This window comes from Cherax quadricarinatus, chromosome 32 (assembly GCF_038502225.1).
Source record: "Cherax quadricarinatus isolate ZL_2023a chromosome 32, ASM3850222v1, whole genome shotgun sequence".
In the NCBI taxonomy this organism is placed as follows: domain Eukaryota; kingdom Metazoa; phylum Arthropoda; class Malacostraca; order Decapoda; family Parastacidae; genus Cherax; species Cherax quadricarinatus.
In genome coordinates this window covers 3,247,735-3,267,007 of record NC_091323.1, presented here as the reverse complement: position 1 = coordinate 3,267,007, position 19,273 = coordinate 3,247,735, and the positions used below count along the sequence as shown (strand labels likewise).

Here is a 19,273-nt window from a genome sequence, read left to right as displayed (position 1 = left end):
TTCTGGGAACATGTTTATTAAGGACGAATGTTGACGTACTCAACAAGCATATAAAACTATACTATACATGTAGCTAAGAAGGTCTAACAAGAAGTGGAGATACACCAAGATGCCTACACGTCATAACCAGTTCGCTGGCAAGCTAGTTCATGAAGTAAGTGTAAGATGGTCAGGAGATGGAAGCACTGACCGGCTGTTCAGACAACTGGTTATCCAACTAGGTACGTGGGGTATGCCTGGAGAGGGTTGTGGAGGTCACCGCCCCCGCGGCCCGGTCTCTCTAGACAGCCAGTATGCAGGCAAAAAGCATTCCCATTCTCACCCACACAACCTTACTTTATTGATCTCACTCCTAAACAGTTTCATATTCTCTACTTTTGCACCTCGTCATCATTCTTTTTAACCTCCATCTTCCTATTCATATACTCTACCTTCCGTATATCATTTTAACAGTGCAAAAACCTCCATTATACTGAATCTTCCATTACCACCTTCCTTGTCTTACTAATCATTTCATTTCCCATCCATATCCACGCCTCAGTACTCACATACGTCTGCTGCGAACTCTGGTAAAACATTCTGAAATTTCCGCAATACCTCATCGATCTCCTCATTTCCTAAACTTTCTCTAGCCCACTTTTCGTCTTCCCTTCAACAGTTGCTTAAATCTTCATTAAATTGCATACTTCTATAATCCACTTCAATAACTTTCGTTTCTTTCCTACTTACTGCTGCCCGACTTCTTGTATTCTGTCCACCCCTTACACTCTAACTAAATAGTACTCTGATATAGTTATCACCTCTCTGAACATCTGCATATCCATAAGTCTATCCATTAATAAAGAAATTGCTAATATTGCACCCTATATATCCTATAATTATTCATCCTGGTTTATATAAAATAAGTATTACCTTCTATCAAACAAATTTCTACAAACAGTTCATAAGAAAGCTTCTCATTGTTCATTTAACTCTTGAATTCCAAATTGACCTACTACACCATCCTCGTCTGTCTTATCCACTTCAGTCGTTGGGTCTCCCTTAATACTTGGCCTAAAACTCCATAAGTATTCATTTAAAACCTCCTACAATCTCTTCCTTTTACACAAACCTCTCACTCCCAGGTGCATACATATTAATACAACCCACGTCTCGTATTCCACGTTTATTCTAACTCACGTAATTCTTAAGTTTATTTACTTATATTTCCTCTTTCCTTTCCATGAGTGATCATGTAATATTATCGATATTCCTTTACCTCATGTTATCTAAGATACAAATCTCCTAATCCCATTGACCTTTCCCCATTGGTGCAGGTTGAAATTACAACAGGCAGTGAACCTTGTAGACGGTGGTGATCACAGCAGGTGGAGGATGTTGTAGAAGGGAGTGAAGGTGATCACAACAGGTGGAGGATGGTGTGGAAGGTAGTGGAGTGATCACAACAGGTGAAGGAGGGTGTAGAAGGTAGTGGGGTGATCACAGCATGTGGAGGAGGGTGCAGAAGGTAGTGGAGGTGATCACAACAGGTGGAGGATGGTGTGGAAGGGAGTGGAGGTGATCACAACAGGTGGAGGAGGGTGTAGAAGGTAGTGGAGGTGATTGCAACAGGTGGAGGAGGGTGTAGAAGCTAGTGGAGATGATCACAACTGGTGGATGAGGGTGTAGAAGGTAGTGGAGGTGAAAACAACACGTGGTGAGGATCGAAGGTGGTGCAGGCGATCAGAACAGGTGGTGCAGGTGGTTGTGAAATGGGTGAAGATCATTTCTGAATCAGCCAGGGGACATTCTGGGATCCTTCACACGTAACTAGGCCGGGGGATGTTAACACACTCTTCCCATTCTCTTTAATTACAGCTTGAAGCACTCAACATTTCCACTGCCTCTCTCATATTATTACAGTCACGACTTTGTGAGAGTATAGATTATAATATTAACACGATTACAATGAATAATGACTGAGGAAACTTTGTACCTGCATAACCATGGGCTTTCATAATGTATGAAATGAATATCGCCTTTCTTTAAGAGTAATGCACATTTTGGAAATTATTGTTATTACTATTATTATTACTACTGCTATTGTTAAATAATAAAAAGGTAAAATACCTTGACTGTAACAGTACACAAATAACCCGCACATAGGAGAACGAAGCTTAAGAAAACGTTTCAGTCCGAAATGGACAATTAATGTCACGCAGAATTGTTCAAGTCGGACCGAAATGTCGCCATAAGTTTTATTCTCATATAAGCAAGTTCTTAACAACTTTTTCTCTCCATAAACTCCTCTCTCCTTATGTCACTTCTACTTTATAGAAAACTCTCATATGCTAACTTTTTCTCTTTTACTAACTCATCATTGCACAAATCACTCCACATAATCCTTGAGTTTATACATTTATATTCCATCATTTCTTGCAATAACTGATCCTTTAACATTATTGCTACCCTTACCTTAGCTCTAACTCTCTCAGATACTCCTGATTTAATCCAGTTTATTTCTCCCCACTGAAACTCCCCTACCCCCTTCAGCTTTGTTTCGCTTAGAGCTAGGACATCCAACTGCTTTTCATTATTATTATCGTTATCTTTATTATTATTAGCAGTAATAGTAGGAGAATTAGTATTAGTGATAGTATTTTCATTCAGTAATAAAGTTTGAGTCTCTCACAACCTAGTTTTTCAAAATTTTTACATGTCCATGACTCCTCAAACACTAGAAGATTCTAGCTAGAATGACAAATTGTTTTACTGGCATTTTTGTGACTTTTTACGATTCATTGAGAAATGAGACCGTGAGTGCTTAGTAGAATACCATGCTGAGTATGAATTTCAGATTCAAAGTTACTATCTGTTTATCATGCAATAGCTACCTATTGCATGATAAACAAGAGCTAAACTATGGCATTGGTCGTCGTTGGTAATCACTTGCAGTCAGGGAGGAACTGATGACCTCACCTAACCTTGGGTAGCTCACAGAAATCATAATTTGATTGAAATTTTAAGATTTTGCTCCCCATGACAATAAAAATTGAGAATTTCTTGCTTACTGTTCTGTTGCCAATTTTGTTGACTCTGCAGTTGAGTTTGGCAGGCTGGTCGACCAGAGCGGTGACGTTGGCTGAACGCTCCACGTCATAGAAAGGTCCTGGTGGCAGCACGTCGATGAATGGTGGCAGTGAGTTGTGCTGGTGTTGCTGGTGACTGCTGCTGCTGCTGCTGCTGCCAGTTTCCTCGTCCAACATGGTGCAACACGCTGCAGAAGAAATAAGGACTTTTAGCATGCCACAAGATATATAAAACCTAAACCAAAAATTATTTAATTGGAAATTTTCCTAATTTTTTGAAAAATTTTTTACTTCCCTTCAGCATAAGTTTCCTTCATGTATGGGCTTCGCAAAACACATAATATTGACATTCCGCAGAAGCCTATAATTTGTTTTATGACCATTCCTTGTAGTTTACATTTCTTTCGTATTTTTATACCTGTTCACATTCACACTTATTAAATTGAGAGAATTTATCTGTAAAATATGTAAACTAAACTTTAAAAGGCAATAATGGTTAGTTCTGATATTGATAGATTGTTGACTAAGAGTCAATTGTAACGATGCGATAGATTTTTTTGAGACATGAAGGCTCTGAAAAAGATACGAATTTTCCTGTGCCCTAGAAAATCATTTCTGAGTGCCTTTGAAATAGATTTGGATGTCAACGAGTTCACTTTAATATCCCTTTTTATCTAACATGTTGACGGAATACATTACGAGTGAACAAGTTACCACAATCGTTGACTGTGAGCTCGTTTCACTTTCATACCTTGATGATATATTTACTGTTTCTGTCTTAATTCACAAAGAAATACTACGTTTCAAGTTGAATATGGTGGGAATACACAACTACCACATTTGGACACTAGTATACAAAAGTGTTAAGACAATGCCTATTATTAAGTTATTCAGAAAATCAATACATTGATATAGTTATCTACGCGTACTGAAACTGAACCTATGGAGCTAATAATTGGTCTGACTGGATTACCTGGCTTGCGTGTCTTTATTAATTCATGTATATAGCGTAAAGATGGCTTAGTAGAACTGTGTGTGCGGATTAATATAAACACACACACCACGTAATCCAGCCAGACCTATTAGCTCCATAGGTCCAGTTTCCTGTAAATTATCGAAAGGACTAGTAAAAACTTCGAGCCCAATTGTTGGAAAAATTTCTAATTTTAGTGTTAAAAACAATATAGATTTATGAAATAAGTTCAGGAACTTGACTGATTTAAATGATTTCAGTATGATAAGTTTTGGTATTACTTCCATGCTCACAAAAATTCAAATTGACGATTTAGTTAGTTTCCAGTCTGAAGAATTTATTATCACGGTTTACCTTCACCAGTACCTGCTATCATTAAACTTATTAAGCTTCGTATTGTTGATTCAAAGGTAGCGTTTAATGACGATTTTCACTCTCCCAGGCTATTCTAACCTATCCTACACTATCCTAGGTTATCCTAACATATCTCACACAAATCTAGTCTATCCCACTCTATCCTAGCGCATCCCACACTATATTAGGGTATCCCATGTTATCATAGCTATCCCAAACTATCCAAGGCTATCCCACCTATCCTAGCTTATCATACACTATCCTAGCCTATCCCATCATATCCTAGGTTATTCTAGCCTATCCCACACTATCCAAGGCAATCTTAGACTATCATAGTCTATCCTAGCCTATCCCAGCCTATCCTGGCCAATCCAACATTATTCTAGGTTATCCCAGCCTATCTTAGCCGATCCCAACCTATCCTAGGCTGTCCTAAACTATCCCATACTATCCAACGCCATGATAGCTTATTCCACACTATTCCATACTATCCTAGGCTATGATAGCCTATTCCATAATGCCCCACGTTAGCCCAACCTATCATAGCCTATCCCACACAATCCCAGGCAATGCCAGCCTATTTTACACTACCCTAGCCTATCCCACACAATCGTAGGCTAAGCCTATCCCACACAATCGTAGGCTAAGCCTATCCCAAAATATCATCGGCTATCCCAGCCTATCCTACCCTATCCCAAACCTTCCTAGGGTATCCTGGCCTATCCCAGATATCTTAGGCTATCCCACACAATCCTTGCCTAACCCACATTTTCATAGGCTATCCCAGCCTATCCTAGCTATCCCACACTACCCTAGGCGATCATACCCTATCCTAGCCTATCCCACACTATCCTAGGCTAACCTACTATATCCTAGCATATCCCACACTATCCTAGTCTCTCCTACTGTATCCCTAGACTATTCCACACTCTCATAGGCTATCCTACTCTCTTCTAGCCTATCCGACACTATTCTTCCCTATCCAACCCTGTCCTAGCCAATCCCACGCTATCCTAGGCTGTCCTGCCCTATCCTAGCCTATGCCACACTATCCTTGGCTATGCTACCCTGTCCAAGCCTATCCCACACAATCCAAGGCTATCCTACCAAATCTCAACCCACACCATACTATCCTACCCTATACCAGACTATCCAAGGCTATGCTACCATTTCCAAGCCTATCTCACACTATCCTTGGCTATCGTACCCCATCCTAGCCAATCCCACACTATCCTAGGCTATCCTACTATCCTAACCTATCCGACACTATCCAAGGCTATCCTACCCTGTCCAAGCCTGTCGCACACTATCCATGACTATCATAACCTATCCTAGCCTATCCCACACTATTCCAGGCTATTCTACCCTATCCTGGCCTATCCCACACTATCCTAGGCTATCCAAATCTATCCTAGCCAATCCAACACTATCCTAGACTATCCATCCTTATCCCACTATCCTGCCCTATCCTACACTATTATGTGCTATCCTATCCTAGTCTGTCCCACACTATCCTACGGTATCCTTCCTTATCCAAGCCAATCCCACACTATTCTAGGCTATCCTACATTAAACTAGCCTATCCTACACCATCATAGGCTATCCTAACCTATCTCACCCTATCCTAGGCTATCCTACTCTATCCTTGCATATCACACACTATCCTAAGCTGTCCTACTTTATTTTCTCCTATCCCACACTATCCTAGGCTATCCTACTCTATCCTAGCCTATCCCACACTATCCTAGGCTGTCCAACCCTTCTCTAGCAAATCCTACAGTATCCTAGGCTATCCTGCCCTATCCTAGCCTATCCAACACTAACCTTGACTGTCCTAGCCTATCTCACATTGTCCTACCCTGTTATAGCATATCCCACACAATCCTAGGCTGTCCTACCTTATCCAAGGGGATGTCTCACTATCCTAGGCTGTCACTATCCTAGGCTTTCTGTCACTATTCTAGGCTATCCCTCACTATCATAGGCTATTCTAGGATATTCCACACCATCTTAGGCTATCCTACCCTATCCCACACTATCCTAGGCTATGCTAGCCTAACCCACACTATCCTAGGCTATTCTACCCTATCCTCGAATATCCCACTCTTTCCTACGCTATCCTACCTGTCCTAGACTATTCCACTATCCAAGGCTCTCGCACTATCCTTAGATACCTTACCCTATCCTAACCTAATCTACACTATCCTAGGCTATCTTTCCCTATCCTGGCCTATCCCACACTGTCATAGGATATCCCACACTATTCTGAGCTACTGTGGAGAAATTTTGTCCAGGTGGGAGGTATCAGCCCCCTTCAGCCCCTTTCAGTCCCTTTCAGCTCTGAGGGGCCGAGCCCTCTCTGACGGGGCAAGCTTCTTGTTTACTGCTATATCAAGTAATAAATTCCAGATGCAGTACGAGTATGTGACATGGTCACGAGGCTACTTGCAAGAGTCCGATGTTGCAAATAGTTTAATTTAATAAGGGACAGTCCATCTCTAACCTTAGCAGGACAATTAAAGAAAATCCTGCTCCCACTTTATTACCATGGTAAAGATAGTGTACATTGTTGTCTATGCTTAAGACAACAAGAATCAAGCATTCTGCTTTGCTTCCTAGTGGAAGTTTGGCAAGGAAGCGAAATTTACTAGGTCAGCTTTTCCTTTATGTACTAGGGCCATTGCAGTGGCGTAGGAGGCTGTGAGGTCAGATTACTTTTGACTCTACTGAGAGAGAGACATTGATGTGCCGGGATAACCAACAAAAAACAGTCTTCGGCGCATTTTGCATAAAAGAATCTCAATAAACATTTACAGAGAAGTGAGATCAGCTTCTTTAGTGACATTACGTTGAACAAATTTTGATGAACAGTGTAACAACGAGTGTTGCGAACCAACAGAGTGTTGTGCGACGTTCTTCAAAGAACACTATTCTTCAATCAACTCATTGAATATGCAGGTGTAACTACAGGTCAGATACATATACCCAGGTAAGTGTACTAAGATGTAATGAGTACTATTGGCTGTGCAGTTGAGTACAAAGTTACGATCTAGTAACTTATCATAAACCCCGGTGAGGAGTGGACCTTTGAGTCCACACAAGTAAGTTTTCCAGTCACCAAACAGTTATGGAAATATGCTGACATAATACCTCCTAGGGGTAATTTATTTCTAATATATTTCCTGCTGTTGGAGTGTGAGCAAAGTAACATTTATGAAGGGGTTCAGGGAAACCGGCAGGCCGGACTTGAGTCCTGGAGATGGGAAGTACAGTGCCTGCACTCTGAAGGAGGGGTGTTAATGTTGCAGTTTAAAAACTGTAGTGTAAAGCACCCTTCTGGCAAGACAGTGATGGAGTGAATGATGGTGAAAGTTTTTCTTTTTCGGGCCACCCTGCCTTGGTGGGAATCGGCCAGTGTGATAATAATAATAATAATAATAATAATAACAATAATAATAATAATAATAATAATAATATTTCCTTTCCAGCCCATTGAGAAGTGGCCATGACAGCTTCACAAGACCTCGCCTACAGAGGCGGCTGTGTAGGCGAAAGCTGTCTATCAAGCTAAGTTCCCCTATATTTAACCTTTAAACTTAGTACCATTTCTCAACAGATATACTACCGTATTGTAGTCTATCCCACTATCCTACCATTTCCTAGCCAATACAACACTATTCTAGGATATCCTACTCTATCCTATCCCACACTTTACTAGGCTATCCTAACCTATCCTTGCCTATCAACGACAATCAAAGGCTGTCCTATCACACACTATCATATTCTATCCTACCATTTCCAAGCCTATCCCAAACTATCCTAGGCTATCTTATCATATCCTAGCCTATTTGACACTATTCTAGGCTATTCTACCATATCCTAGCCTATCCCACACTATACTAGATTAACCTACCCTATCATTCCCTATCCTTCACCATCCTAGGCTATCCTACTCTATCCTAGTCTATCCCACACTATCCTTAGCTATTTTAAGAACATAAGAACATAAGAAAAGGAGGAACACTGCAGGAGGCCTGCTGGCCCATACTAGGCAGGTCCTTTACAATTCATCCCACTAACAAAACATTTGCCCAACCCAATTTTCAATGCCACCCAAGAAATAAGCTCTGATGTGAAAGTCCCACTCAAATCCAACCCCTCCCACTCATGTACTTATCCAACCTAGATTTGAAACTACCCAAAGTCCCAGCCTCAATAACCCAACTAGGTAGACTGTTCCACTCATCAACTACCCTATTTCCAAACCAATACTTTCCTATGTCCTTTCTAAATCTAAACTTACCTAATTTAAATCCATTACTGCGCGTTCTCTCTTGGAGAGACATCCTCAAGACCTTATTAATATCCCCTTTATTTATACCTATCTTCCACTTATACACTTCGATCAGGTCTCCCCTCATTCTTCGTCTAACAAGTGAATGTAACTTAAGAGTCTTCAATCTTTCTTCATAAGGAAGATTTCTGATGCTATGTATTAATTTAGTCATCCTACGTTGAATGTTTTCTAACGAATTTATGTCCATTTTGTAATACGGAGACCAGAACTGAGCTGCATAATCTAGGTGAGGCCTTACTAATGATGTATAAAGCTGCAGTATGACCTCTGGACTTCTGTTGCTTACACTTCTTGATATAAATCCCAGTAATCTATTTGCCTTATTACGTACGCTTTACTATTTTACTCTATCCTAGGTTATCCTACCATATGCTAACTTATCCCTCACTCTCCTAGGCTATCCTATATTATCCTAGCTTATCCCGAACTATATTAGGCTACCTACCCTATCCTAGCCTGTCCCAAACTGTCCAAGGCTATCCTACCCTATCCTAGCATATTCCACACTATCCTCGGCTATCCTACCTTATCCTACCCACTATCCTAGGGTATCCAATCTTATCCTAGTGTATCCATCACCACCATAGGCAATCCTAACACTATCCCTGCCTATCCCTCACTATCCTGGGCTATCTTAACATATCCTTGCCTATTCTACGCTATTCTAGGCTATCCTACCCTATCCTAACCTATCCTACACAATCCTAGAATATCCTACCCTATCCTTCCCTATCCCACACCATGCTAGGCTATCCTACCCTATCCTAGACTATCTCACGCTATCCTAGGCTATCCTATCCTAACCTATTCCACACTATCCAAGGCTATCCTACCCTATTCTAGTTTATCCCGAACTATATTAGGCTACCTACCCTATCCAAGCCTATCCCAAACTGTCCTAAGCTACCCTAGTATATCCCACACTATCCTTGGCTCCTCTACTCTACCTTACACTATCCCACACTCTCTTAGGCTATCATAGTCTCTCCTAGCCTATTCCACACTATCCTATTCTATCCTATCCCACACTATCCTAAGGTATCCTACTCAATCCTAGCCTATCCTACCCTATCCTATGCTATCGTACCCTATCCTAGCAAATCCCACACTATCGAAGGCTATGTTACCCTTCCCAAGCCTATCCCACACTATCCTAGGCTATCCTACCTTATCCTAGCCTATCCCACACTATCCTTGGCTATCCTACCCTATCCTTGCTTATCCCGCACTATCCTAGGCTATCCTACCCAGTCCAAGCCTGTCCCAAACTATCCAAGGCTATCCTACCCTATCCTAGCCTATCCCACACTATTCCAGGCTAACCTACCCTACCCTGGCCTGTCCCACAAAATCCTAGGCTTTCCTACTCTATCCTAGCCTATCCAGCACTATCCTTAGCTTTCCTTCCTTATCCTACCCTATCCCTCTATCCTACGTTATCCAACCCTATCCTAGCCTATCCTACACTATCCTGCGCTATCCTACCCTATCCTAGCGAATCCCACATTATTCTAGGCTATCCTACATTAACCCATCCTATCGCACACCATAATAGGCTATCTTAAATTATCCTAGCCTATCCAACACTATCCTAGGTTATCCTACCATATCCTAGCATATTCCACACTATTGTCGGCGATGCTACTCTATCTTCTCCTAAGCCACACTATTCATGGCTATCCTACTCTATCCTAGGCTACCCAACCCTTTCCGAGCCAATCCCTCACTATGCTAGGCTATCCTGATTATCCTAGCTTATCCAACACTATCCTAGGCTATCCTACCCTATCCAAGCCAATCCCACATTATCCAAGGCTATCCTACCCTATCCCACACTACTAGGCTATTCTACACTATCCAAGCCTATCCAACAGCATCCTTGGCTATCCTAACTTTTCCTAACCTAACCCTCACTATCCTAGAGTATCGTACCCTATCCTAGCCTAAATCACACTATCCTTGGCTATCCTACCCTATCCTAACTTATCCCTCACTATCCTAGGCTATCCTACCCTATCCTAGCTTATCCCAAACTATATTAGACTACCTACCCTAACCAAGCCAATGCCAAACTGTCCTAGGCTATCCTACTATATCTTAGCATATCCCACGCTATCCTAGGCTCCCCTAATCTACCTTACAATATCCCACACTCTATTTGGCTATCCTAGTCTCTCCTAGCCTATCCCACACTATCCTGGGCTATCCTATCCTATCCTATCCCACACTATCCTAGGCTATGCTACCCTGTCAAAGCATATCCCACACTATCCTAAGGTATCCTACCCTATCATAGCCTATCCCACACTATCCTATGCTATTGCACCCTATCCTAGCCCATCCCACACTATCCAAGGCTCTGCTACCCTGCCCAAGCCTATCCCACACTATCCTAGGCTATCCTACCTAATCCTAGCCTATCCCACACTACCTTTGGCTATCTTACCCTATCCTTGCCTAGCACACACTATCTTAGGCTATCGTAACCTGTCCAAGCTTGTCCCAAACTATCCAAGACTATCCTGCCCTATCCTAGCCTATCCCACACTATTCCAGGCTAACTTACCCTACCCTGGCCTATCCCACACCATCCTAGGCTTTCCTACTCTATCCTTGCCTATCCAACGCTATCCTTAGCTATCCTTCCTTATCCTACCCTATCCCTCTATTCTAAGTTATCCAACCTTATCCTAGCCTATACCACACTGTCCTGCGCTATCCTACCCTATCCTAGCGAATCCCACACTATTCTAGGCTATGCTACATTAACCTATCTTAAATTATCCTAGCCTATTCAACACTATCCTAGGTTATCCTACCCTATCCTAGCATATCTCACACTATTCTCGGCGATCCTACTCTATCCTCTCCTATCCCACACTCTTCATGGCTATCCTACTCTATCCTAGCCTATCCCACATTATCCAAGGCAACCCAACCCTTTCCGAGCCAATCCCACACTATCCTAGGCTATCCTACTCTATCCAAGCCAATCTCACATTATCCAAGGCTATCCTACCCTATCCCACACTACTAGGCTATACTGCACTATCCTTGCCTATCCCACAATATTCTTGGCTATCCTAACTTTTCCTCACCTATCCCTCACTATGCTTGGCTATCCTACCCTATCCTAGGCTATCCTACACTAGCTGAGGCTATTGTACCCTGTCTTAGCCTGTGTCACACTATCCCAGGCTATCCTACCCAATCCTAGCCTGCATCACACTTCCCAAGGCTAATCTACCCTATCGTAGCATATCTCATATTATCCTACGCTATTCTACCCTATCATAGCCTATCCAACACTATCCTAGGCTATCCTACCTATCTTAACCTATTCCACAATATCCTAGGCTATCCTACCTTATCCTAGCCTATCCCATACTCTCCTACGCTATCCTAACCTATCCTAGACATTTGCACACTATTCTAAGCAATCCTACATTATGCTAGCCTGGCCCTCACCATCCTAGGCTATCCTAACCTATCCTAGCCTATCTCACACCCTTAGGCTATCCTACTATATCCTAGCGTATCCCACACTATCCTAATCTCTCCTACTCTATCCTTGACTATCGCACCCTCTCCTAAGCTATCCTATTCTCTTCCCTATCCAACCCTGTACAAGCCTATCCCACACTATCCAAGGCTATCCTACCAAATAATAGCATACTGCACACTTACCTAGGCTATCCTAGCCTATCCCGGACTATCCAAGCCTATGCCACCTTTTCCAAGCCTCTCCCACACTATCTTAGGCTATCCTACCCTTTCCTAGCCAATCCCACACTCTCCTAGGCTATCCTCCCCTATCCTAGCCTATCCCACACTATTCCAGGCTATCCTACCCTATCCTGGCCTATCCCACACTATCCTAGGCTATCCAAATCTATCCTAGCCAATCCAACACTATCCTAGACTATCCATCCCTATCCCACTATCCTACCCTATCCTACACTATTATGTGCTGTCCTATCCTAGTCTATCCCACGCTATCCTCGTCTCTCTTACTCTATCCTAGACTATCGCACACTCTCCTAGGCTATCCTACTATCTTCTAGCCTATCCCACACTATCCTTCCCTATCCATCCCTGTCCAAGCCAGTCCCTCACTATCCTTTTCTGTCCTACCCTATCCTCTCCTATCCCACACAATTCTAGGCTATGCTACCCTGTCCAAGCCTATCCCACACTATCCAAGGCTATCCTACCCTATCGTAACCTACCCCAAACTAACCTAGGCTATCCTACCCTATCCTAGCCTATTCCATACTATCCAAGCCTTCGCTACCCTTTCCAAGCGCATCCCACACTATACTAGGCTATCCTACCCTATCCTAGTTAACCCACACTATCCTAGGCTATCCTACCCTATCCTAGCCTTATCCCACACTATCCTAGGCTATCCTACCCTGTCCAAGCCTGTCGCACAATATCGAAGGCTATTCTACCCTATCCTAGCCAATCTGACACTATCCTAGGCTATCCTTCCCTATCCTACCCTATCCCACTATCCTAGGCTATCCCACCCTATCCTAGCTTATTTTACACAATTATATGCTATCCTATCCTAGCCTATCCCACACTATCCTACGCTATCCTACCTTATCCTAGCCAATACTACACTATTCTAGGTTCTCCTACATTAACCTAGCCTATGCTACACCATCATAGGCTATCCAAGTCTATCCTACCCTATCCCACTCATTCCTACTCTATCCTACACTATCCTAGCATAAGCCACAGTATCCTAGGCTGTCCTACTCTATCCTCCCCTATCCCACACTATCGTAGGCTACCCTACTCTTTCGTAGCCTATCCCACACTATCCTAGGCTATCCAACCCTTTCCTAGACAATCCTACACTATCCTAGGCTATCCTGCCCTATCGTAGCCTATCCCACAGTATCCTAAGCTATCCTACCCTATACAAGCCTATCCCACATTAACGAAGACTATCCTACCCTATCCTAGCCTATTCCACACTATACTAGGCTCTCCTACCCTATCCTAGTCTATCCCACACTATCATATGTTTTCCTACCCTATCCTAGCATATCCCCCACTATCCGAGGCTATTGTACCCTATCCTCGCGTATCCAACACTATGCTAAGGTATCTACTCTATCTCACTCTATCCTAGGCTATCCTAGTATGTCCTAGCCTTTCCAACAGTATCCTAGGCTATGCTTCCCTATCCTAGCCTATACCACTATCTTAGGCTACACAACTCTATCCAAGCCTATCCCACATTATCCTAAGCTATTCTACCTTATCCAAGAACTATCCCACACTATCCTAGTCTATCCTACCCAATCCCACACTATCCTAGGCTATCCTAGTTTTTCCTCGCCTATTAGACACTGTCGTACGGTATCCTACCCTATCCAAGCCAATCCAACACCAGTCTAGGCTATCCTACTCTATCCTAGCCTATACCTCACCATCAAAAGCTATCCTAAACTTTCCTAGCGTATCCTACACTATCTTAGGCTATCCTACAATATCATAGCATATTCCACACTATCCTCGGCTGTCGCAGCCAATCCTAGGCTATCTCTCATTATCACAGGGTATCTTACCTTATCCTAGCTTATCCTACACTAACCTAGACTATCCTACTATATCCTAGCCTATCCAACAGTATCCTGGGTATTCCTACCCAATCCTAGCCTATCCCACATAACCGAAGGCTATCATACCGTACCCTGGAACTATCCCGCACTATCCTACTCTATCCTACCATATCCTAGCTTATCCAACACTATCCTAGGCTATCCTATCCTATCCCACACTATCCTACGCTATCCTGCCCTATCATAACCAATCCGACACTATTCAAGGCTATCCTACTCTATCCTATCGTATCCCACACCATCATAGGCAATCCTAACCTATCCTAGCCTATCCCACGCTATCTTAGGCTATTCTATTCTATCCTAGCACATCCCACACTATCCTCGGCTGTCTCAGCCAATCCTAGCCTATCCCAAACTATCTTAGGCTATCTTACCCTATCCTAGCTTATTCTACACTAACCCAGATTATCCTACTATATCCTAGTCTATCCAACAGCATTTATCATACACTATCCTAGCCTATACCTCACTATCCTAAGATATCCTACCCTCTCCTTGAATTATCCCACATTATCCTTGGCTATCCTCCACTACCCTAGCCTATCCCACACTATCCTAAAAATATTCTATCCTAGCCTATCCCACACTATCCTAAAATATCCTATCCTAGCCTATCCCACATTATCCTACCTTATCCTACCCAATCCGAGCCAATACACTATTCTAAGATATCCTACTCTATCCTAGCCTATCCCACACCATCATAGGCTATCCTAACCTATCCTACCCTATCCTACACTATCCTAAGCTATCCTACTCTATCCTAGCATATCCCACACTATCCTAGGCTATGCTGAAAATTCCTAGCCTATCCCACACAACCCATGGCTATCCTACTCTATCCTAGCCTATCCCACACTATCATAGGCTATCCAACACTACCTTAGCCTATCCATCACTATCCTAGGCTATCCTACCATATCTCAGCTTATCCCACACTATCCAAAGCTATCCTACTTATCCTAGCCTATCCCACACAATCCGAGGCTATGCCACGCTGTCCAAGCCTATCCCAGACTATCCTAGGCATTCCTACCCTATCTTAGCCTATCCCACACTATCTAAGGCTAGCCTACCCTATCCTATCATATCCCACACTATCCTAGACTTTCCTAACCTATCCTAGTCTATCCCACACTATCCTAGGCTGTCTTACCCTGTCCAAGCCTGTCGCACACTATCCAAGGCTATCCTACCCTCTCCTAACCTATCCAACACTATTCCACGCTATCCTGCCCTATTCTGGCCTATTCCACACTATCCTAGGCAATCCTAATCTATCCTAGCCAATCCAACACTATCCTAGGCTATCCTTCCCTATCCTTCCCTATCCAACTATCCTAGGCTGGACTACCCTATCCTAGTCTATCCTACACTATTGTATGCTATCCTATCCTGGCCTATCCCATACTATAATACTCTATCCTACCCTATCCTAGCCAATCACACACTATTCTAGGCTATTCTACATTAAGCAAGCCTATCCTACACCATCATAGGCTGTCCTAACCTATCCCACACTATCCTGGGCTATCCTACTCTACCCTAGCATTTCCCAAACTATACTAAGCTGTCCTACTCTATGCTCTCTTATCCCGTACTATCCTAGGCTATCCTAATTTATCCTAGCGTATCCCACACTATCCCAGGCTATCCAACCCTTTCCTAGTCAATCCTACATTATCCTAGGCTATCCTGCCTTATTCTAACCTATCCCCTACTATCCTAGGCTATCCTACCGCATCCAAGCCTGTCCCAGATTATCCAAGGCTATCCTACCCTATTCCACAATATACTATTCTACCCTACCCTATCCTAATCTATCCCACACTTTCATATGTTATCCTACCCTGTCCTAGAACTATCAAACACTATCCTACTCTATCCTACCTCTCTGAGCCAATCTGACACTATTCTAAGCTATCCTACTCTATCTTAGCCTATCCCACACTATCTTAGGCTATCCTAACCTATCTTTGCCTATCCCACACTATCCTAAGCTATCCTACTTTATTCTAGCCTATCCCACACTATCCAAGGCTATTCAACACTTCCATAGCCTATCCAACACTATCCTAGGCTATCCTACCCTTTCCCACACTATCCAAGGTTATCCTACCCTGTTGTAGCCTATCCTACACTATCCTAGGCTATTGAACTCTATCCGCCTATCCCACACTATCCAAGGATATGCTACCCTGTCCAATCCTATCCTGCTCTGTCCTAGGCATTCCTACCCTATCCTAGCCTATTCCAGACTATCCTAGGCTTTCTTACCCTGTCAAAGCCTGTCCCAAACTATCAAAGGCTATCTTACCCTATCCTACACTATTCCAAGCCATCCTACCCTACCCTGTACTATCCCACACTCTCGAGGCTATCCTACTCTATCCTAGCCAATCCAATACTATACTAGCCTATTCTACCATATCCTAGCTTATCCCACACTATCCTAGGCTATCCTACCTTGCCCAAGCCTGTCAAAAACTTTCCAAGGCTATCTTACCTTATCCTAGCATATCCCACACTATTCCAAGCTATCCTACCCTACGCTAGCCTATCCCACACAATCCAAGGCTATCTTTCCTTATCCTATCCTACATCACAGTATCCTACGCTATCCTACCCTTTCTTAGCGAATCCTACACTATTCTAGGCTATCCTATATTAACATATCCTATCACACACCATAGGCTTTCCTAACCCATCCTAGCCTATCCCACACTGTTCTAGGTTATCCTACTCTATCCTAGCGTATCCCACACTATTCTAGGCTATACTATTCTATCCTCTAATATCCCACACTATCCTAGGTTATCTTGCTCTATCATAGCCTATCCCACACTATCCTAGGCTATCCAACACTTTCGTAGTCAATCCTACACTATCCTACGGTATCCTTCCCTATCCCACACTATCCTAGGCTATCCTACCCTATCCAAGCCTATCCCACATTACTCAATGCTGTCCTTCCTTATCGTAGCCTATCCCACACTATGATAGGATATCCTACGCTATCCATGCCTATCCCACACTCTCCTAGGCTATTCTAACTTTTCCTAGCCTATCCCTCACTACCCTAGGCTATCCTACCCTATCCTAGCCTATCCCACACCATCCAAGGCTATCCTACCGTATCCTACACTAGCCTAGGCTATCGTACCCTATCTTAGCCTGTCCCACACTATCCCAGGCTATCATAACCTATCCTAGCCTACATCACAATAACCTAGGATATAATACCCAATCGTAGCATATCCCTCACTATCCTCGGCTCTCCTACCCAACCCTAGAATATCCCAAATTATCCTAGACTGTCCTAGCCTACTCTATTCCACACTACCCTAGGCTATCCTGCCTAATCCCACACTATCCTAGCTTATCGAAGTCTATCTCACACAGTATCCTAGGCTATCGTACCCTATCCTAGTCTATATTACATTATCCTAGGCTATCCTTCGATATCCTAGCCTATCCCACATCCTATGCTATCCTATCGTATCCTAGCTTATCGTATCCTATCGTATCATATCCTACGCTATCCTACCCTATCCCAACCAACTGCACACTATTCTAGGCTATTCTACCTTATCCTAGCCTATCCCTCTTCATCATAGCCTATCCTAACCGATCCTAGCCTATCCCACTCAATCCTTTGCTCCTACTATATCATAGCATATCCAACGCAATACTAGTCTCTCTTACTCTATCCTAGATTATCCCACATTATCCTAGGCTAACCTAATCACTTCTAGCCTATCCTACACTAACCTTCTCTATCCAACCGTGTAATAGTCAATTCCACACTATCCTAGGATATCTTACCCTATTCTAGCCTATCCCAAACTATCCAAGGCTATCCTACTCTATCCAAGCCTATCTCACACTATTACAAGCTATCCTTCCCTGGCCTATCCCACACTATCCTAGGCTATTCTACTCTATCCTAGCCTATCCCACACTATCCAAGGCCTTTCTACCCTATCCAAGCTTATCCCAAGCTATCCTAGACTATCCAACCCTGTCAAAGCCTGTCCCAAACTTTCCAATGCTATCCTACCCTATCCTAGCCTATCCCACACTATTCCACGCTATCCTAACCTATGCTGGCCTATATCACACAATCCTACGCTATCGTGCCCTATCCTAGCGAAACCCAAACTATTCTAGGCTATCCTACATTAACCTATCTTATCCCGCACAATCGAAGGCTATCCTAGCCTATTCTAGCCTATCCCACACTATCCTAGGTTATCCTAGTCTATACTAGCATATCCCACAGTATCCTACGGTATCCTACTTTATCCTCTCCTATCGCACACTATCCTAGGCTATCTTGCTCTGTCCTAGCTTATCCCACGCTATCCTAAGCTATCCTACCCTATCTAAGCCTATCCCACATTATCCAATGATATCCTACCCTATCCTAGCCTATCCCACACTATAATAGGCTATCCTAGCCTATCCCACACTATCCTAGGCTATCCTAACTTTTCCTAGCCTATCCCTCACTATCATAGGCTATCCTTCCCTATCCAAGCCTATCCCGCACCATCCTAGGCTATCCTACCCAATCCTACACTAGCCTATGCTATCGTACCCTATCCTAGCCTATCCCATACTATCCTAGGCTATCCTACCATATTGTAGCCTAACCAACACTATCCTAGGCGAACCTTCCATATCCAACACTATCCTTGGCTATCCTATTTTATCATAGCCCATCCCCCAGCATCCTAGGCTATTCTACCAAATACTAGCTAATAATACCCCATCCTAGGCTATTCTACCAAATACTAGCTAATAATACCCCATCCTAGGCTATCCTACCCTATGGTAGCCTGTTCCACACTATCCTGGGCTATCCTTCCCCATCCTA

The 19,273-nt window shown here is 43.2% G+C and overlaps 1 protein-coding gene across 1 annotated transcript in view; it reads right to left on the bottom strand.

Annotated features, from left to right (window-relative positions):
• The window catches only part of LOC128690168 (zwei Ig domain protein zig-8-like), a 150,063-nt gene that overhangs the window by 70,927 nt on the left and 59,863 nt on the right, over positions 1-19,273 (bottom strand). Inside the window, exon 2 of the mRNA XM_053778724.2 lies at positions 3,051-3,256. Within this exon, the coding sequence (XP_053634699.2) occupies positions 3,051-3,256 (206 nt within the window). The remainder of the gene's footprint in view (positions 1-3,050; positions 3,257-19,273) is intronic.